The 22,351-nt window shown below is 47.1% G+C and overlaps 1 protein-coding gene across 10 annotated transcripts in view; it reads right to left on the reverse strand.

The window, feature by feature from the left end:
• Positions 1–22,351, reverse strand: part of ZNF536 (zinc finger protein 536) — a 448,820-nt gene that overhangs the window by 155,250 nt on the left and 271,219 nt on the right. For 9 of the 10 annotated variants that reach the window (XM_027516035.1, XM_027516032.1, XM_027516034.1 and 6 more), the window contains 2 exons: positions 13,265–13,417; positions 4,962–5,015 (listed from right to left, as the gene is read on the reverse strand). In XM_027516035.1, the coding sequence (XP_027371836.1) occupies positions 4,962–5,015; positions 13,265–13,417 (207 nt within the window). The remainder of the gene's footprint in view (positions 1–4,961; positions 5,016–13,264; positions 13,418–22,351) is intronic. The other variant, XM_027516039.1, reaches the window with a different exon arrangement.

Genomic DNA, 22,351 nt, shown 5'->3' on the forward strand with positions numbered 1-22,351 from the left:
TACACACACACACCACATTCACACACAGACACTGTACACATGCCACACATCACACACACACCACACACAACCCACACATTACACACCCCCCCACACACAGCACACACAACACATTACACACCCCACACACCCCACACATTACACACCACACACACACCACACACAACCCACACAACACATTACACACCACGCACACACACACCACACATACCATACATCATGTCACACATACATACCACACACAACCCACACATCACATTACAAACACCACACACACAGACATTGTACAGATACCACACATCACACACACATACCACACACAACCCACACAACATATTACACACCACACACACACACCCCACAGACACTGTACACATATCACACACCACATACACACACACCTCACATCACACATACATACCACACAGCACACACACATACAGATACCACACATACCACACATCACATCACACATACATACCACACACAACCCACACATCACATTACAAACACCACACACACACACAACTCAGCACACACATACACACACACACAGATACCATATACACCCCACATATCACATTACACACACCACACCACACACACACCACACATCACATCACACATACATACTGCACAGCACACACACATACAGATACCACACAATCTCCAACACACACATACCACACACACACACCACACACAACCCACACAACATATTACACACCACACACACACACACCACACATACCACACATCACATCACACATACATACCACATAGCACACACACATATAGATACCACACAATCCCCCACACACACATCACACACACACACACCACACACAACCCACGCATCACATTACAAACACCACACACACATAGCACACATCACACCACACATACCACACACACAACTCAGCACATACACACACAGATACCATATACACCCCACACATCACATCACACACACCACATTACATACACCACACTACACACACCACACATCACACAGACACCACACACATAGCATACAACCACACACACAGAGACACTACATATATACCACATACACACATTCACACACACACAGACACCATGCACATACCACACACACTCCACACACACATATACACAGAGACAGAATACACACACCACACAACTACACACACACAGACACCACACATATACCGCACATCACATCACACACCACACACACACATACAGATGCCACACAAACCCCCTACACACACACCACACAACTACACACACAGATACTATATATGTATCATACACATGCAACACACACATTCACACACACAGATACCACACACACACCGCACACACACACACATACACAAAGACATCACATACATACCACAAATCACACACACACACACGTCACACAATGTAGGAGAGGATCTTTTCACTTGACCCACTGCTCTTTTTCCAAGTAGGCTTCGACCTCCACTGTTTCAGGGGAGAAAGACCACAGTTGAGACACAAGGATAGTTCGTTCCTAGTACTTGAGTCTCCAAGGGTCCAGTTCAGTTCAGTTCAGTCGCTCAGTCATGTCCAACTCTTTGTGACCCCATGAATCGCAGCATGCCAGGCCTTCCTGTCCACCACAAACTCCCGGAGTTCACTCAAACTCACGTCCATCGAGTCAGTGATGCCATCCAGCCATCTCATCCTCTGTCGTCCCCTTCTCCTCCTGCTCCTAATCCCTCCCAGCATCAGAGTCTTTTCCAATGAGTCAACTCTTCGCATGAGGTGGCCAAAGTACTGGAGTTTCAGCTTTAGCATCACTCCTTCCAAAGAACACCCAGGACTGACCAGGCCCTGGTAAATTCAGGGCCACTTAATAGAGTCCTCAAGGGCTATTTCGACTGCAGAGGTTCTAGAAAGCCCTCGTGCACTTCCCCTGAGCACATCCTGGAAGAGCCCTCAGCGGTGGGCTTCTCCGTGTGGCTTCACCTCCAAGTTCCTGAGGGGCTTTGTTTAGGTGAATACCCCCCCCACCCAGTCCCCCAGATAAATGCTCCAGAGTGAGTTCCATGGGATAAACCCACAAACTAGATATCTTGCTTCAAAAATGAACACAAACCCAGTTTTACTTTCTTTATAATCCCTAATGTGTAATAACCACTATTGCCCTCTGCCTTGAAGCCTTTCCTTGGCTCTCCTGGGCTTCATCATCACAAAGGGGACAAGGAAATGCTTCTGAGACCACTGCCAGCCCCGGCTGGGTGCGTTTCTGGCCAGCAGACCAGGATGGGGGTGGGGGGGGGGTGAGCATATCCCCTGGGGAATCCTGGTCGCGCCAGGGATTTGTTTCTACTGCAAACATCCCAGCTGTTGCCCAGCCTCCCTGAGGGCACATTTCGGTATGCTCGGGAGGCAAACGTCTCACAACAGTGGCCTGGACTGTGTGGGAGAAACCATCAGCACATTCAGTGCTCTGAGGTGCAGTCAAGGTCCGCTCTGCAGCTTGCTTGACAGAAAAATGCCGAGTCCCATGCCGGGAGCCACTCCTTAGTCAGCGTCACCCCGTCTGGCCTGCACTAGGCTGGCTTTGACAAAGCCCCAGGCTTCTGCCAAGGGGCGGGTCAGTGGGCCACCCAGCCCTCTTCTACGGGCCGGGCTCTGTGCGAGGCTTGGAAAGGCGTTCTGTGCAGCCCTGTGGCCCAGGCAACCTCAGACCCTGCCAGCAGCTCTGTCCACTTGAATGATTGTCCACTTAGGCCCATAATGAGTCCAAATCTACTCGGGGGATCAGACAACTCGCCCTGGGCCTCCAGGGCAACATGAGCCCTCTGGTCACCTCCATGATGTTTGGGTTCAATATCTTTGCATCTGCTTGTTGAAGGAGCCACACACAGATGCTTTCAGAACCCAAAAGATGATATGTGAAAAAGTGAGGTGGGGGCCACCCCTCTCTCCTGGAGGGGAGCTGTCACCCAATGCCATCAGCAGCGAATACTAGGACCTCTGACTGTCTAAGGAATGTCTCACCTCCAGATTTCTACATGCAATATCCCAGTTATTAAATAATGGCATGCACTTAAACACTTTTTCAAGCCAAGGACCCTACTCTGCAGACTGCATCTGGTCTATGAAACTTGTGTCTGGGAAAAGCACGATGAGTGTTGAGCCCTTCACCCACTGAGGAAAGCAGGATAGACAGTGGGGGCGCCTTTCTGTGGGGAAACTTTTCACAATATGTTAAAGGAATAGGATGTGGTCCCAAACAATGCATTGCCAGAAAAGAAAGTTTTGCTAGAAAAGGCATAATAAATTTAAAAATCACCAGTTCATCATTTCATGGACTAGTGAAATTATTGGAACCATCTTACATTAAACCAGCTACCCACTGACACATGGCATAAGATGTATATTCAATTTTGGAATATCATTGATAACATCTCCAAGTCGTTGTATCATAAATTTTAAGAAATATACGACCAGTGGTTTAATTAGTTCACTGTACCTATTTTTACATGGTCATGTCTTTCATCATTCTGAGCCTCACTTTGCACTTGATATTCGAGGAAACTTCACTGTTCTGGGGAGTTATTCTGGAACTGTTCAGAGCAAGTTCCCTATAGCACTTTTCCAAAGATGACAGGGGGATTCATTTTATTCTCTTTGGAAATCCCTTTATCAAGCTTTTAAGAAGGGCTTCGTGTTTCTAACTTTTGTGTCTGTGTGTTAAACCCCAAAAGTGTCTTTGCTTTTAAGTTGGGTAACCGAATATTTTTCCGTATTTGCATCCTCTATTTGATATTTATTTAGTCTTTCTACATATCTTTACTTAGTTAATACCAGGAGAGATAAATATGGTGGTGCCTTTGCAGCGAAGCTTCAGTACATTAATATAAATTGTACACTAATTCCCCCAAAGCATATATATGTTGTAAACCTGAAGACTTTTCACACAGCTGCTTATTGCTAAACAGTGCCTTGTCCAGAAGGGGACAATCTGTGTCTCTAATTGCTGTCACTGAAGCCGAGATTCATTATGTGACTTTCCCATTAAAATGTGAGCATTAATTTGTATAATGAAATATCACCCACTGCAGTGTTCATTAGCCATGCCCTACTGTATACGGCACATTGTTAGCTACCTAGAAACTGTAGTTAATTTCACTAATGGATATTTCCCTACTTAGTGTTTGGTAGGAAATTTATACTGTAACATTACCTCTTAAACTTTTAAGGAAATTTAAATTCAATCAATTATTTTCAACAAAAGTTTGGGATGTCATTAAGGCAAGAAAAGCAAGGATGGGGGACTGTGGAGGAAGAAAATGGGCTTTTAGTTCATCTTAGAGAAACGATGGAATTTTAATTCAAAACAAAAAGAAAAACGGAATCATGTCCTTTTGGGCAAGCGGGTCTTTTGTTTTTTCATCATTACGCAGGTGGCTGTCCCCCTCGAAGAACAACAAGTCACACTCTCCTTTTAGAAAAGGAAATGGGAAGCGCGCCCATTTTAACCAATCCTTTTTCTTGAACATTTATTCAAAGTGCTTTTATAAATGTTAAAACAGCCTGGTTACCTGGCCTAGACCAGGAAATACAGACGCATCAAAGGTAACCGCTGTGTGTGCACATCAGGTGTAAGGCGCCTGGCTTAGGTGGCTGAACTTTCATCCCACCCACATCTGCATACCAGTCGGTGCTTAGTTGAAAGGCAATTTCCAGAAAGGCAGTGGGAGTTTATCTTCTCCATGAGGTCAGCATCTACGCCACCCCACCTTCCACGCTGGGACCAGGGCGCCTCCACCAGCCCCTGTGGCCATGCCCCTGCCTCACCACCTCCCTAAGCTCCTCGTGCGAAGGGTAAACGGAGGCAAGCCGGGTCAAGGGGGCCTCAGGCCAGGCTGAGTTAGGGGAGGGGAGGAGCCAGGGTGCACAGTACTTCCCTTTTAAATCGCCGAAAGGCTGCGTCAACACACCTTGTGGGTACAAGTCACCTCCTTTCCTCCCGCTGGTTATGGTGTGGACACACGCTGTCAAAGAAATGTTGCATTAATTCCCTAAAACAAGCCAAAAGTTCACCCAGAACAGTAAAAATAGCAGTACAGCACAGTGGTTAAAAGAATGGGATTCTAAACAAGGCAGGTCTGAATTACGGTCTGTAGTCAATGCTGGGCAACTCCGAGTGGGTAACCTCACGTCTCTGAGGCTCAGCTCCCTCCCTTGCAAGGGGGATGAGGAGGGGAGGAGACGTGGGGGTGGGATGGGAGGGGTGGAACCTGGTCTCCAAGGTGCTGTGAGGATTAAGGGGTGAATAACAATAATCCATGAGCAGTGAGCCCCACTTAGCACAGTGTTTGCTCATAGGAGTGCACAGAAAGTGAGGAGGACAGTGACTACCCCTGTCGTTGCTGGATTACCCTCGTTGGCTGAATTTTTCTGCGGCAGTCGGTTGCTGTCATGCTGTGTAGACAGCCTCAGTCATGAAGCAAGAAAACCCCCAGGGTCTGCCTCTCCCCCAGGGGGGGCTCTCGCCCCCTCTCACCCCCTTCTCACCCCCACTGTTTCCTTCAGACCCATCAGGCAACGGACACTCATGCCTGGTGCCAAGAATGCAGGTGAGACCCGAGGAGGGCACCCTGTGCGTCCCACCCAGCTGCCGCATCATGGAGGAAGCACCCAGAAGGCTGGGCAGTGCTGGGCATGCCCCTTAGCCCACCCTGAGATCCCCAGAGAACCACTGCTGGCTTCCCTGTGCAAATCTAGTCCCATAAAGAGGTTCCCAACTCTGGGCCAGAGCCGCACATGCAGCAAATCAAAACCAGATTAATAAACCACGCGCATACTTTGAGAGGGGACAAAAACTAATGAGATTTATTTTTAATTAGTCTCTGAACTTTAGTGCCTCCAAGTTTTCATGAGTGAGGTTGCTTAGCACATTTCTCGGTACTGGTCATTCCTGAGACAGCAGGCATCACCTTGGACACCCAACACACAGGTGGGCCAACACATGGGGTGTTATATCCTTCTGGGGCTTGTGGGGAACGCAACCCCTCCAGCCTTTCAGGAACTGATCAGTACCTGCCAATCTCCTGCACAAAACAGACACACTGGACCCCTCAGGGTATCCCCAAGGTGCTCCCTGGAGGAAGGGGAAGTGAGGGAATGGATGGAGTGCTTTTGGAGGCAGCTGTTAATGAAATGACAGGCTGGCCTCAGTCAAGGGCAACCTGGGGGCCTCCCTGCCTCCTGCTACATGGATGACTAAGTGTTTGCTGATGCATCTCTGCAATGGTTACTTTTATGCATCAACTCGATAGGGCCACAGGTTGCCCAAATGTTTGGTCAAACACTATTCTGGATGTGCCTGTGAGGGTATTTCTGGACGAGATTAACATTTGAAGTGTAGACTGAGAAAGAAGATTGCCTTCCCCAGTGTGGGGGCGGGGCGGGGGGGGGGGCGCCTTACCCAATCTGCTGAAGTCTTGAATAGAACAAATCTGAACAGGGAGCTCTCTCTTTGAGCTGGGAGGCTAGTCTTCTCCTGTCTTGGGACTCCATCTCAGACTAGGACTTAAACATCAGCCCTCTTGCTTTCCAAGCCTTTGGATTCAGATGGGAATTTACACCATCCCCTGTCCTGGGCCTCCAGCTGCTGGCTGCAGGTCATGGGGTGTTATATCCTTCTGGGGCTTGTGGGGAAGGCAGACCCCTCCAGCCTTTCAGGAACTGATCAGTACCTGCCAATCTCCTGCACAAAACAGACACACTGGACCCTTAATCAGCCTCCATAATCAAGTGAGCCAATTCCTTATAATAAAGATCTCTCTCTTTCTCTCTCTCTCTATATATAATGTATATAGATGTGATTATATACATATATATGTAGATATATATAGATATGTGTGTATATGCATATTGATGTGTATATTATGTATATAATCAATTGAGCCAATTCTTTATAACAAAGACCTCTCTCTATATATATATACATATTAGGTATACAGATGTATATATGTGTGTGTATATATATAGATATATATGTATATGTATATTGATGTATGTATGTATATAATCAAGTGAGCCAATTCCTTATAATAAAGACCTCTCTCTTTCTCTATATATATACATTCAGTTCAGTTCAGTCGCTCAGTCGTGTCCGACTCTTTGCGACCCCATGAATTGCAGCATGCCAGGCCTCCCTGTCCATCACCAACTCCCGGAGTTCACTCAAACTCACGTCCATCAAGTCGGTGATGCCATCCAGCCGTCTCATCTTCTGTCATCCCCTTCTCCCCTGCCCCCAATCCCTCCCAGCATCAGAGTCTTTTCCAATGAGTCAACTCTTCGCATGAGGTGGCCAAAGTACTGGAGTTTCAGCTTTAGCATCATTCCTTCCAAAGAACACTCAGGGCTGATCTCCTTCAGAATGGACTGGTTGGACCTCCTTGCAGTCCAAGGGACTCTCAAGAGTCTATTAGGTATAGGTATATAGACATATATATATACATACATACATATATATAAGGGTTTCCCTTGTGGCTCAGCTGGTAAAGAATCCACCCTCAATGTGGGAGACCTGGGTTTGATCCCTGGGTTAGGAAGATCCCCTGGAAAAGGCAAAGACTACCCACTCCAGTATTCTGGCTGGAGAATTCCATGGACTGTTTAGTCCATGGGGTCGCACAGAGTCAGACACGACTGAGCGACTTTCACTTTCAGATATATATAGATAGGTGTGTATATGTATATTGATGTGTATATATGTATATAGGGCTTCTCCAGTGGCTCAGCGGTAAAGACTCTGCCTCCAGTGCAGGAGTCAGAGGAGATGCAGGTTCAATCCCTAGGTCAGGAAGATCTCCTGGAGGAGGGCACAGCAACCCACTCCAGTATTCTTGCCTGGAGAATCCCCATGGAAAGAGGAGCCTGGAGGGCTACAGTCCTTAAGAGTCGAAAAGAGTGGACATGACTGAAGCGACATAGCATGCACACTTAGCATGCAAACTTATGTATACTGATGTGTGTATATACATACGTATTTATTGTTGTTCAGTTGCTAAGACATATCTGACTCTTTGCAGTCACATAGACTGCAACATGCCAGGCTTCTCTGTCCTTCATTATGTCCCAGAATTTGTTCAAACTCATGTTCATTGAGTCGCTGATGCCAACCAACCATCTCATCCTCTGTCACCCCCTTCTCCTCCTGCCCTCTCTCTCTCTCTCTCTCTATATATATATATATAAATAAGTGAAAGTGGAGAGTGAAAAAGTTGGCTTAAAGCTCAACATTCAGAAAACGAAGATCATGGCATCCGGTCCCACCACTTCATGGGAAATAAATGGGGAAACAGTGGAAACAGTGTCAGACTTTATTTTTCTGGGTTCCAAAATCACTACAGACGGTGACTGCAGCCATGAAATTAAAAGACACTTACTCCTTGGAAGGAAAGTTATGGCCAACCCAGATAGCATATTCAAAAGCGAGACATTACTTTGCCAACAAAGGTTCGTCTACTCAAGGCTATGGTTTTTCCTGTGGTCATGTATGGATGTGAGAGTTGGACTGTGAAGAAGGCTGAGCGCCGAGGAATTGATGCTTTTGAACTGTGGTGTTGGAAAAGACTCTTGAGAGTCCCTTGGACTGCAAGAACATCCAACCAGTTCATTCTGAAGAAGATCAGCCCTAGGATTTCTTTGGAGGGAATGATGCTAAAGCTGAAACTCCAGTACTTTGGCCACCTCATGCGAAGACTTGATTCATTGGAAAAGACCCTGATGCTGGGAGGGATTGGGGGCAGGAGGAGAAGGGGACGACAGAGGATGAGATGGCTGGATGGCATCACTGACTCGATGGACGTGAGTCTGAGTGAACTCCGGGAGTTGGTGATGGATAGGGAGGCCTGGCGTGCCACGATTCATGGGGTCGCAAAGAGTTGGACACGACTGAGCGACTGATATGATCTGATATAAAAGGTCTTCCCTGGTGGCTCAGACAGTAAAGAATTTGCCTGCAATGCAGGAGAGAGACCTGGGTTCAATCAATCCCTGGGGGAGGAAATGGCAACCCACTCCAGTATTCTTGCCTGGAGAATCTCATGGACAGAGGAGCCTAGTGGGCTACAGTCCATATGGTTGCAAAGAGTCAGACACAACTGAAGTGACTTAGCATGCATGGACACACAAATATATATGTATATATGTGTATATGTTGCATAGATGTATATAGACGTGTATATGTATATATAAATGTATATGTATTAGATTGATGTGTCTACACATGTATATGTACACAGATGTGTCTATATAGATATAGATATATAGATACATATATATGTATATAGATTGTGTACAGCTGTTTCCCTGGAGAGCCCTAACCGACACAGTCTTTTTACTGTCTGGCTCTGAATTCCAGTCACCAGCAGTGTGCTCTAGTAGACAAATCAGACACGTCTAGTGATTTGGTCCTAATCAGCCAGGCTTTCAAACAGGAGAGGAGTTCCGCCTTCCCTAGGTGGAATCAGCAACCCACATCTTCCCTGCAGTAGCCAGAGTGGGGCAGCTGAGGATCTGAGGGTCCTCTGGGTGCTCCTCTCTGTTCCCCATAGATCTGGCTGGAGCTCAGCGGCAGCTGAAATGTTCTAGCTCCCTGCAGGCTCTCAGAGAAGGTGATGGCACCCCACTCCAGTACTCTTGCCTGGAAGGTCCCATGGGCGGAGGAGCCTGGTGGGCTGCAGTCCATGGGGTCGCAAAGAGTCAGACACGACTGAGCGACTTCACTTTCACTTTTCGCTTTCATGTATTGGAGAAGGAAATGGCAACCCACTCCAGTGTTCTTGCCTGGAGAATCCCAGGGACGGGGGAGCCTAGTGGGCTGCCATCTATGGGGTCGCACAGAGTCGAACACGACTGAAGCGACTTAGCAGCAGCAGGTTCTGCCCAGCCCCCAGGTGTTCAGAGCAACCTGACTGGTGCATCTGCTCAGAACCTCTCTAATAGACAGGTGTTGGAGAAGAAGAGCAGTAATTGAGCTAATGTAGCGGAGTTAAAAAAAGGAAAGTGTTTTTTTTTTTTTAATCAGTTGATGTTATACGATCAAAACTTCCCACAGAGATGGGGTAGGACAGAAAGATACAGAGAATGTACCACCTCATATCCTGACCAATTAAAATATATTTATTACACATCAGAGTTTTAATGTGCTTATATGGGTTCATTATAAAAAAACTTCAAAAGATGGCATTTCGGAAAACAACTGTTCTATTTTGGAGACTGCTGTCCTCTGACCATGTCATCTGGAAACACAAAACCACAAAGAGAGAGGGGAAGGCAGCCCAGGACATCTCCACAACTGGGGCCCCTATTAACTTATTCATTAACAAACCACTTGATTTTGATTTTTAATTACTCGCATAATCTACGCTTTTACATTGTCATAATGTTTGTTTACTTTGGTGATTTATAACATGTAACACTTTCTGTTCAAAAGCACAACTGTAAGCATTTTCCAACTTCTTTGTTCTTTGATAAAAAGGAAATTGATCTTTATCTGGTTACCATTCTGCCTTTCAAACCTGCAAATTCTGCTTCCAAGGAGGGCCGGTGTGATGTTTCCATGACTTCGTTCATTTTCAACCTTATTCTGGGAAGTTTCCAGAATGCCTCTGTCCACGGCCCTATGTCACTTCTCTCAATGTCACCAAAGACTGTTGGTCACAAACTTCAGAAGTTTATGAGGCAAAAGAAGCAGAAGTTTGGACAAATACAGTCTTCCTCAAACTTTTATACTTTCAAAAGCAGTATCCGTTTGTTTCTACTCAGGTTCAGCAAGACTTCTTTCTGCTGGCTTCAGTCCTAACTTACCAGGAAGATTCTCTGGCATTTCCACATAAACCACAGTCCAGCTGAGGGTGGGTGGGGGCCCCTGGGTCGGCAGAGCTCCTGGTTGGGAGACACCGCCTCTTTCCTTCCTGACCCACACTAACCCTGGCAGGGCCAGTCTCACCTGCAGTGAGCCATCACCTACCTGGGAAACCTGGCCCGGAGCCTGTATCTACATCACGAGAAAGGGCAGAACCACAGCACCTCCCTGGTCAGGTCTCTACACCCCTGTAGACAGCAGGACGGTGGATGCCCTGGTGGACTGTCTCCCACAGCCTGGCAGTCTGTGGGTCCCCCAGCCATAACACTGGGGACCCTAGATACAACCTGAGGAGGAAGGTGGACATTGGTGTGGTTGCAAAAGCTGTCTTGTCCTGAGCCCTTTCACTGGGATGAGTCCACTGAGAAGGGGACATGGGTGCCACTCTGAAGGTGAGGGCACAAGCCGGCGGGTGACCTATCTTACAGAGAAGTGCAAAGGCCCTGAGCTCCATCCCCACCCATGCATCTAGCACCTATAGGGTGGCTGCCACATGGTAGCTTCTGACCAGCTCGTGTGTGCAGGGGGTCTTTCTAGAAGGACCACAGTTTCCTAGGGAAGAGTCCAGGTTCCCCACTGCACTCATCCACTCCATGCTACCCAGCATAGAGCAGGCACTGAAGGAGAAGGGTCACTTACTTATTTGGTCTGTCATTCAAGCTCTCAAATAAATGCACTGCCTCTGCTAAGCTATAGCTCACTGGAAGGTACTCTTGCAGGCCTGGGATTCTATAGCAGAATATTACCACCCTCACATTCTACTTGGTGGAAGATAAACAACACATAAGGAAATGAACTGAACTGAACAAGATAATTTCACAAGGTGCTAAGTCGATGAAAAAAATAATGCAGGGGCACAAGGGATATTTCAGGCAGGGTAGTTAGGCATGGCCCCTCTCAAGAGATCACGTGAGGCTAAGCCCCCAGTTACACTTGGAGGAAGAACAGTCCAGGGGGAGGGGGCAGTAGGTGCAGAGGTCCTGCCGCAGAAGCAAGGCCTCTTGCACAGGAGGAACAGGAAGACGGCAGTGGGGTCACAGGGAGGTGATGAAGGTCAAGATGGTCGGATCCCATGGACCCCAGAGGGTGAGAGAGCCTGCTGCATCATCAGTGCATGTTAGGAGTCCTCTCTTGCCTTGGGGTGACCCCATGAGAGAAGTGCTCCAGGACAGGGAGGGACAGTGGTGATACCAAGTGTACCCAGGCTGCATATAAAGATGGCAGCCCGTACCCACTGCCCATGACCACCTGTCCTCAGGACACTGGGTGGCAGGAAGACATGTGGGCATGGGTGAGGGTCCAGGTGAGGGCTCCCTGTCTTCCACAGCCTGCTGAACATGAGGCCTGTATGCACTAAATATCATGCACAACCCTGAGCTTTATTGATTCCTTGGGAAACAGACCACAATTATTTTTGAAAATAGATGGCATATTTGTCTATCCTCTGAAGCAGCTCATACTCCAATAGATAATGTGTCAGGAGAAAAATCAAAGAAAATGGAGGTGTCCATATCTCAGATAGATTTTTTTTCTGTATTGGCAATGTGCAAACAACTAGCAGAAAAGCGAACAAGAACCATGACCGAGGCTCGAGGCAGAGGAACCAAGAGAAGCCCTCACCGTGAGGGGCTCAGGCACTGCCAACACATGGGAGATGACAGCAGCAGTCCAGAGGCTCGGGTAAGAGCATCTCAATCCTTCTTTTGAGGAGACCCAACCATGGGGTCGCTATGAGTCGGATACGACTGAGCGACTTCACTTTCGCTTTTCACTTTCATGCATTGGAGAAGGAAATGGCAACCCACTCCAGTGTTCTTGCCTGGAGAATCCCAGGGACGGGGGAGCCTACTGGGCTGCCGTCTATGGGGTCACACAGAGTCGGACATGACTGAAGTGACTTAGCAGCAGCAATGGAGAGCTACCCATTCCCCTCATCATCTGTCCAAGTCCCAGGTGTGGGCACGTAACCCCAAGGGGCCAGAAGCCAGCCTGCCTTCAAAGACCTCCTGCATGACCTGTATCTTTACAGTTGGAGCTGGGTTCTCGTCATCTGCACCTGAAAGATCCCTGGTCCAGATGAGGATGTAGGAGGTGCGACTTCAGTACAGCAGAAGGACACCATAAGCAAAACGTTTCCGTGCCTCGGACAAAGCGCCATCACCCAAACCTGGACCACGGGAGACCCACATCCACACGCCATGTGTCATTCAGGAGGGTGAGTGTGGGGCAGAGAACTAGGTTGTTAGGCTCAGTTCAGACCCAGACAGTGGTGCACAGACCGGCCCACTAGGCTAGACCTGGGACAGGAGCGCAGCAGCCTGGGACACCTCCTCCGAGCTGTGCACCCAGAGTTCTCACCTGTGTGTATCCTCAGGTGGACCTTTAGGTGATGGGATGTCCGGAAGGTTTTCCCACAGTATGGGCAGTCCTTCATGGCTGATCCTAGGCTCCTGTCACGAAGCAGTGCGGGCTGCTGGACGCCGGCCGATCTCCCAGCCTCCTCGCCAATGTCTGCAGCGGAGGAGAAACGTTCTCACATCACTTCAGCACATGTCAGAAGTTGTTCGCACCAAAACTGCTAACACCACACAAAGTTAAACATGTCAATACTACACCTGTCTATTTCATTCTTTAAATCTGACAGAATGCTGACAATTCATGTATTTTCTTGTTATTCTCTTAAATTATTTCATCTTTCCTATCATCATTTTAAGCAGCATATGGTACCTTTATATTGAACTGAATTAAACAAGAAAAGAAACAGCTGTGTCAGCAGCTGGTTTGATTTCTTCTTTTGCTTAGCTCCTATTAAGTATTTTTTTGCAAAAGTTTAAAAATGTTGGTGTTTGTTGAATTTGATTAATTTGTAATATGGACTAGCTGGAGAGTTTGCTATAGTATCGAAATCACATTTGCATTATATCAAGCAACAAATGGAAAAAAATGTGTTTCGGCTGAGTCCCTAAGACATGCAGACATACAGCTATTTTGGGATAGGAAAGAAAATTATCCCAAACTGATCATTTCTTCCTTGTAGAGTCTTGCCTCCATCGCTGGCTGGTGTAATCTCATGAAAGAGAGAAGAAAAAGTATGGAAATGTGGTTCCACAATTAGCCCATGATAAACATATAGTGACATATTCAAAGTCATGTGCAGAAACTCAGCTGCAAAACTCCCATAAACTTAGAGCACCACAGTTAAATCTTTGTGCAGTGACTTGAGAACTTCCTCTGTAAAGTATCAATACAAATTTTCCTTCCTGCTGTTATTTGTTATGTAACCCAAACCATTAGAAAACGGAATAAAATTTACATACGGCTGCCTTCTGCACAGAAATGATGGGACATAATAGTAAATAAAACTGTGAAAATATCTAGTGGTTGGAGGATATGTTATTGCAACACCCGAGGCCTGACATCACATTGCCAAGGAGGCGACATCAGGGGAGCGGGGTAGGAGCTGGGAATCTTGCCTCGAGAAGGGGAGGCACGCAAGCCTTCTCCTCTGGCCTCCCCACAGGGCTGGAGGCCACTGCCTGGCACAGAACCCAAGCCCCCAAGGCTGGCAGGGTCCTGGCCGCAGCTTCTGGCCCACCCTCCAGGCCTCGCGGTAGATTCACTATGAGAACAAGGGCACTTTCTGGGATAATAAGCAGACCTGCGAGTTCCGCAGAGAGCAAAATAAACAAGATTTGTACCTTCCAAGCAATGGAAAATGCAAATTGCTTTTATTCTTCAACATCCGTTCCTGGTGTTCTCTGCTCACAGCCAAAAGGGACAGACTTACAGGCCATGAACAAGGTGAAGGCAATCGCACTTAATTCTAATCTGGATGTTTGCTCGGAACAACCGTGGAACGCTTTGGCTTCAAGCATCCTCTGTGCATTCGGACTGTGTGCCGCCCTGGAAAGTTTCCTGGAAGGCTCGCTTTGACTCCTATTCTCCCCAACTCTTCTAACCACCCTTGGAAAAGAGTTGTTCAAAGGGTCTAATTGCCCAGCTCTTTTTCTCCTCAAAATGTTACGTGGGTAGGAGGGCTCTGTTCATCCACATCTAGAGCCCACCTGACCTACCACTAGCTTTGTGGTTTGTCCACAAGACTGTGGAAAGACTTCCAGAGATGGCTACGGATAAGGCCAAGCAGGCACAAAGGGGGCTCTCAAGATCACAGCAGACAAACGCCCCACATGCATTCATAGCAGGCAGCCCCACGTCCACAGGTCACATCCACGAGCACTGCCGCCACCGCTGTGTTAAAAGAACCAGTGTGCCAACAGTCCAGGAGGAAAATGGCCAGACACCAGATGCCCATTCCAAGCCAACCACATCCTAGGTATAAACAACTGGTGGGCCAACTCTTACCCATCTCGCTGTACGCCCACAGCCACCCCAACACCAAACCTGTTGCAGTTGCCCTCCCAGCATAACTCAGTTTATCTTTTGTATGATCACGAGGTCAGCTTAAAATAACAATGAGCCTGATTAAATTTCTGCCCAACTGCTCCCTGCAATGGGGTTAAGATATCCTATTTAAGTTAGGATGTCACGAGCTGTCATTTGAATGATGAACAAAACTAAGTGCTGACTTCAGGACAGGAGGAGGCAGGTGTGGGCTTTTGACGCTGCATCCCTGCCCTTCCCCGTGTCCCACTATCAGCAGTCCAGCACCTCCCCTAGACCCTCCTCCATCAGAGCCTCTGGGGAACAGTCCAACAGAGGAGAATAGAGAGTGTGGGGAATGCATTTCCACTGCAGCTTTTGGTGAGCCCTGGCCCAGGGCATGCTATAGATAAATAGACAGATAAAGCCACCACCATGCGCTCCCACAGGCTTTACAGAAGGTGAGGATGAGCTGCGTCCCACTATATGTCACTCTAAGTGATGGCCTGTATCTGTTTTCCTTTTATCTTTCTATCTTGGATATGTGTGGCCCAATAAAAAGAATAAATTTGTAAGATAAACAGCTTTCTTTGCAGATTTAAGAGTCTAATTTTCACTTTACACAGAATTTTTTTTCCCCCCTTGGAGGGCCAGAAGGCCTATGGCGTTTACTCTTAGACTAATCCAAGTAGAAAAACAAACTTGAGTGAGGATGAAGGGGAATTGTGGGTGGTCCCAGGAAGTGTCCGGAGAGGCTGGAAGCCAAGTACCGTCAGTGATGGTGGAGGAAGGCCCACCCGGCGGCACACTCCCAGGGCCTGTGTGTGAGTCCCTGCCTACACATGGATGGGTACCGTTAAACAAGGTGTGTTAGACTAGGCCCCGCCCCACTGAGAACCCAAGAGGCTGGCTCAGAGGGGAAGATGAGGCTGTTCTCTTATTCCTTCTCTCCCCAGGGTGCAGAAGCACTAGCAGCTGTCTTTTTGCAAGACTCTGTGCCCCCACACAGCCAGCCAAGGACACATCCATGGTCCTGCTTATGGACAGACCAGTCCTTCCCCAGCCCTCTAGGAAAGAGACGACAGAAGGGAAGCAGCATTATAAAAAAGACACGTGTGACCCTTTTTCAGGCCACATGTGGACTGCTTTTGTTTTGTTTTTTTTATATATTCCGTTTTCTAAACTCTGCAGTCTCTCTTCTCTCTGATCAAACACTCGCTCTAAGTGTGCTGAGTGGAACGAAGCTGGGCATTTGAGGAGAGGTGGGCCTCAGACTCGCTGTCTGCTCCTCCTGCTCCGCTGTGAAAGCACCGCGGCCAGCTCCTCGAGGCTGGGGTGTCCCCAAGAGTGGGGACACCCGATTGCAGGCAACACAGCCTCAGCCTGAGTGTGCCCTGGGCCTCACAATATGGGGAAATAGCTGAGAAGTAGCTCCTGGGACCTCTGTTTCTTTTCCTGACCCCACTAAATAATATGCAATCTATTCTTCAGAAGTGGATATCTTACATAATGGCAGCAAATAATATTCCAGAGGAACACAGACTATACATGCAACCCTTCCCAAGTGTCAGCCTAAAACAGGTGAATTGTAGTAGATATCAAAAACTCTGCTTCCTCCTGTTCCTACAAGCTGGGAGTGTTTAGATAAAAAAGAAGACACAGATCCAATCATTTCAAGTTTTGTTTCAAGAATTTAGGCAGTTTCTCAAAAAATTAAAAATAGAACTACTATATGATCCATCAATTCCATCCCTGGGTGTATATCCAAAGGAAACAAAAACACTAATTGGAAAAAGATACATGTACCCCGATGTTCATTGTCTACAATGGCCAACGCACTGAGTGTCTATCAACGAATGAACCGATAGAGAAGACAAGGGGTGTGTGTGTGTGCTAAGTTGCTTCAGCCATGTCCGACTCTTTGTGACGCAATGTAATGTATAGCCCGCCAGGAATATACATTGCCTGGAATTCTCCAGGCAAGAATACTGGAGTGGGTTGCCACGCCCTCCTCCAGGGGACCTTCCCAACCCAGGGATCAAACCTGGATCTCCTGCATTGCAGGCAGATTCTTTACTGCTGAGCCAGTGGGGAAGCCTGTAGGGTTTATACAGGTATATGTGGGCTCCCCAGGTGGCACTAGTGGTAAAGTACCCATACACACACATTGGAGGAAGGAATGGCAACCCACTGCAGTATCCTTGCCTGGGAAATCCATAGACAGAGAAGCTACAGTCCACAGAGTCCCCAAATAATCAGGCATGACGTAGCGACTAAACAACAAAATACACATGCAGTGTTCCCCTACTCAGTCATAACAGAATGAAATTTTGCCATTTGCAACAACATGGATAGACATGGAGGGTGTTCTGTGAAGTGAAACAAGTCGGACAGAGAAAGCCAAATACTGTATGGTATCTCTTACATGTGGAATCTTTAAAATATACAACAAACAACTGAATAATACAAAAAAGAAACAGACTCACAGATACAGAGAACAAAGCAGTGGTTTCAAGTGGGGAGAGGGAACGGGGAGGGGCAGTACAGGAGTAGGGGGTTAAGAGGTACAAACTATTATGTCTAAAACATGCTGCAAGGATATATTGCACAATACTGGAAATACAGTCAATGTTTTATCATAGCTGTAAATGGAGCACAACCTTTAAAAACTGAGAATCACTACACTGTATGCTTTATATATAATATTTATAATATTACACATCAATTATACTTCAATTAAAAAAGCTGTGTTTTGGGGGGACGTCGAACAACTGACCTTCGTAATTTTGTCATCTCAAGGTCAGAAAGCTTGCCTTCTATGTTTCCACTTGCTTCTCCCGATCTTCTGAGTATATAGCAAGGTTGCCCTAGGTCAAGGTGATTGAGGTGCATTACCTTCCCTAGAATTCACAGAGGGAGAGCCCACAGCTGTGGGCTAAAGAAGGCGCTGGGAGATTCAAAATGGTTGTGGATTATGTTAGAATCCCCATCATCAACTAAACCACAAACTGGCAGTCCTGGAGAGACAAAGAATCCGATGCTTAGAAAGAAAAACAACTTTTCAAAAGTTAAAACCTAGACGCACATAGAACACCATCAGCAGCTACCCAAATCCATCTCTGAGACTGGCTATCTTGTACACAAATATGATTTGAATTTCTGGGTGCCTCGTTATACACTTAACCTTATTGTTATATTTGTTTGGAATTTAAAAACTTGGTTTATGAAATAATTTTGCATTTTAAGGGTAGATTCCCTCCCCCCAGGGTTATCTTTAAATACTTGACTTCCTTGGTACATATTTAAAATATCCTTGTTTGCAGAGGAGGAGTCAGGAGTCAGGAGGCAGAATCTCTTCCTTCTTGGTCCCCAGTACCTGGCTGTCCTTAGGCAAAACCTTTCACCCGACCCCAGCTGGACTTGCTGGCTCTTCCCCTCCGGCTCCTTGTAGTCCTGTGATATTGTGAGCCCCAAGTCCACTGCAGGCTGTCTGCACCCACGTAGTGGCCTTTCCTTCACCCACCCTAGCCCACGTGTCCAGTAAATTCAGTCGTGTCTGACTCTTTGTGACCCCATGGACTGTAGCCCTCTGTCTATACCCTCCTCCAGGGGATCTTCCTGACCCAGGGATCAAATCTGTGTCTCCTATATTGCAAGCAGGTTCTTTACTGTTGAGTCACTGGGAAAGTCCTAGCCCATCTTAAGCCAAATCAGAAATAGGGATGGATTTTAGAGAGATGGGAGGAAATGACCATGAAAGGGATAGTGCATGCTTCAATATATTCCACGAGCCCCAACTTTTCCCAACTGTCTTTGCCCTAAGTTGGCACCACTGACTAGTCCAGGCAATGCTGGAGGCACTGAAAAGAGAGACTCTGCACCATGGCTGCCTCCCTCTCCTCCCCGGCCACCCTGTCCTTGCAACACAAGTGTTGAGGGGGCAGAATCACAAAATAGAGGACGCCTGGATCGCTGAGCCACCAGATCAACCCAAGACAGACTGCGCATGAATGAGAACAAATCTTGGCTCTGTTAAGTCCTCAAGACTTGGAGACTGGTCACTGTGGGAATCAGGAACCAAGTCATTTGAACCTTCTACTGGTGAAGTCTTTTGGGTTTATACCCAATTCTCCAGGTAGTCCTATTAACCCACAGAATGTGACAGAGAACAAGGTCCAGAGAGACCAAAAGAGGCAGGGTGGGACCAAAAAGAAAAAGCAAAGACGTTTTTTTTTTTAACTGTGCATGTACCCTTACCGCTCACCTCATCCTGCCAGGCAGCCTTACCCTTCACACGCCAAAGTACATTCTGGAAAGATTTTCAAAAAAAAAAATTTGTAATGATGATGATGATGATGATGAAGATAAGCCCATGAAAGGAATGGAGAGTTGTCCCAGGAACCTCAGTGGGATGAGGGAGCTGTCCATACACCTGAGTGCTTACTATTTTACGACATAAAAGGCCATGGTATTTTAATTTCTATGAAACTCTTAGTATAACAGTAAATACAATTTCCCAGATGAGTCGTGCAGTTCATTCTGAAAGTCTGCCTTGTGCAAAGAGCATCTCAAAAGCACAGCTCTCACTTCATTAATGAAGGAAAAAGCAATTTGTGGAGTCTAAAGGGTGAGCAGGACACCAAAAAATCACATCTTTCTTAATTTCTTTGCCCACATATATCAGTGTTTTAAAATGGTTTCAGGGTAGAAGAAAGAACACTTTGGAGAAAAAGTCCAAGAGAATGTATAGTTCCTCTTAAAAGCTTAACACTTTCCCTTATTTTGAAAACTTTAAACAGACTCAAAACAATTACTGTGATAGAGGTAATGGCTATGGCTGATGAAGGGTTCCTTGTATTCTTAAAAACCATTTTAAATTAATGGTATGCATAAAAATTATAAGATTTCCATAAACAATTGTACTTAACTCTTGGAAGATGTAAGTCATGCCTTAGGTCAGTATTAATTTGGTGTCTCTGTTATTTCATCAAAGTTCTCCGGTTTATGATGGCCATATATAGTCATGTTAAATACTTAAGCATTAATATGGATTGGCAAAAGTATTTGTTTAAATAGAGAGCTATTTTAGAAAAGGATGACCACTTGTGAGAAGGCAACAGCCAGCTTCCCTGTGGGTCCTTAGGACCAGGGACCGGGCTGGACTCCCTGGCAAGGCCCAGCTCGTGACAGACCTCTGGTCACAGAGGTGAATGTCCTCCATCATCGCCTTCCTCACCTCTGACCCAGACTCAAAACTGTGCAGAGCTCCATTTGCTTTTAGCAAGATAGAATTTCTGGAATTGGGGAAATAGGTCACTAAAAGGCTAAAATTTGGAGGAAAAAAAATATAAGATACTAAGATCTCAAATGGCTTCTCTAAAGCAACATTTTGATGAGTTAAGTGAAAATGAATCAGAAACATATGGATTAAATTTCCCTTAAAATACACAAGGGCTTCAAAATCAAGCACTGTGGGCCAAATGTGTTTCTGGTTTTACCAAGCCCAGAGCCCTTTCCTAATTGTCAGGGGAGTGTGCGGAACCCCCCTGCTGGTGACTGGGCCACCCATGGGGTCTCTTCCCCTTGGCATTGTGTGACGCTGCCATTGACAACATGCTCTGTAATCCTTGGGTTGCCAGTTCTCCCAAGGCACTCAGGGCTAGCTGTGGGCATGTGCTTTTAGTCCCCAGCCTGGGACCTGTGACCAGGGACACAGCAGGCAGGATGTGGGACTCAGAGAAGCAACCCTTGACAAGACAGATTGCGTGATGGATTTCTCTGGGCTCCGCACACCTCTCTTTTCCCTCTGGCCTGCAGGGCAGGGATGCATCCCAGAAACTGATCGGGTGAACCAGAGCAGAGCAGGATCACCTATGGACTGGCCTGGGTGAGGAGAAGCAGGCAGGATGAGACTGGAGAGGGATAGCCCAGGGAGATGCCATCCCCTGGGAAAGCCTGGCTATGGCCAGGGGACGGACAAGTCATTGGCTCTGTCACTCTGGAATAACCCCCGACTCCTCATCATCTCCCATCCCCACCTAAGTGGCCCCTGCTGCTGCTCTGACCTCATCCCAACTCTACTCCAGCCCTCCACCTATTTGTTTTCCACAAGGCCTCCTGGCTGGTACCCCACTTTTGCTCCTGTTGCCCCAGTTCAGTTCAGTCGCTCAGTCATGTCTGACTCTGCAGCCCCATGGACTGCAGCACGCCAGGCCTCCCTGTCCATCACCAACTCCTGGAGCTTGCTCACACTGATATCTATCAAGTCAGTGATGCCATCCAACCATCTCATCCTCTGTCATCCCCTTCTCCTCCTGCCTTCAATCTTTCCCAGCATCAGGGTCATTTCAAATGAGTCAGTTCTTTGCATCAGGTGGCCAAAGTATTGGAGCTTCAGCTTCAGCATCAGTCCTTCCAATGAATATTCAGGACTGATTTCCTTTAGGATTGACTAGTTGTTGTGGCCCCATCCACCTGGGATTCTCTCCCCCCAGAATTCACACAGAGACTCACACTCAAACTTTAGTCCACCGCCTCTCCTGGGAGTGCTGTTTCTGACCACACTGTCCGGAGGAATTCTCCCTGACTCCACATTCCCAGGTGCTCTTTCTCTGGTTTGTCCTTCGAGGACCTATCACCTATGGCAGATGCTAGCTGACCTGCATATTTGTCTGCTTACCACCTGTCTGCCCTTAGACACAAGCTCCACACAAACAAGGACCACGCACCCTTGCTTGGGTGTTACACCCCCAGCACTCGGTAGGCGCTCCGCTCATTAGCAGGTGCTCAATACATACTTTAAAATTTGTACCTACTCTTTTAAACACACCCTTTTAAACTAAATAAAAGAATCAGAGGAGGCAAGCAAACTGGAATTCAGAGGGCAAGATGAGCTCCTGACTACAAGAGGAAAGTTGCTTTGAGTAGTCCGGGGGGAAGTGGCCCCCTGTATGAGCAAAATATCAGAAATGCCTTCAATGTGCTCAGCACAGATCATCTGGGGCTGGAGTGTGAAGACAGCGGGGTTGGGGTGGGGGGGCAGGAGGTCAGGGACATCTGGGGAAG

This window comes from Bos indicus x Bos taurus, chromosome 18, assembly GCF_003369695.1.
Source record: "Bos indicus x Bos taurus breed Angus x Brahman F1 hybrid chromosome 18, Bos_hybrid_MaternalHap_v2.0, whole genome shotgun sequence".
NCBI classification, from domain to species: Eukaryota; Metazoa; Chordata; class Mammalia; order Artiodactyla; family Bovidae; genus Bos; species Bos indicus x Bos taurus.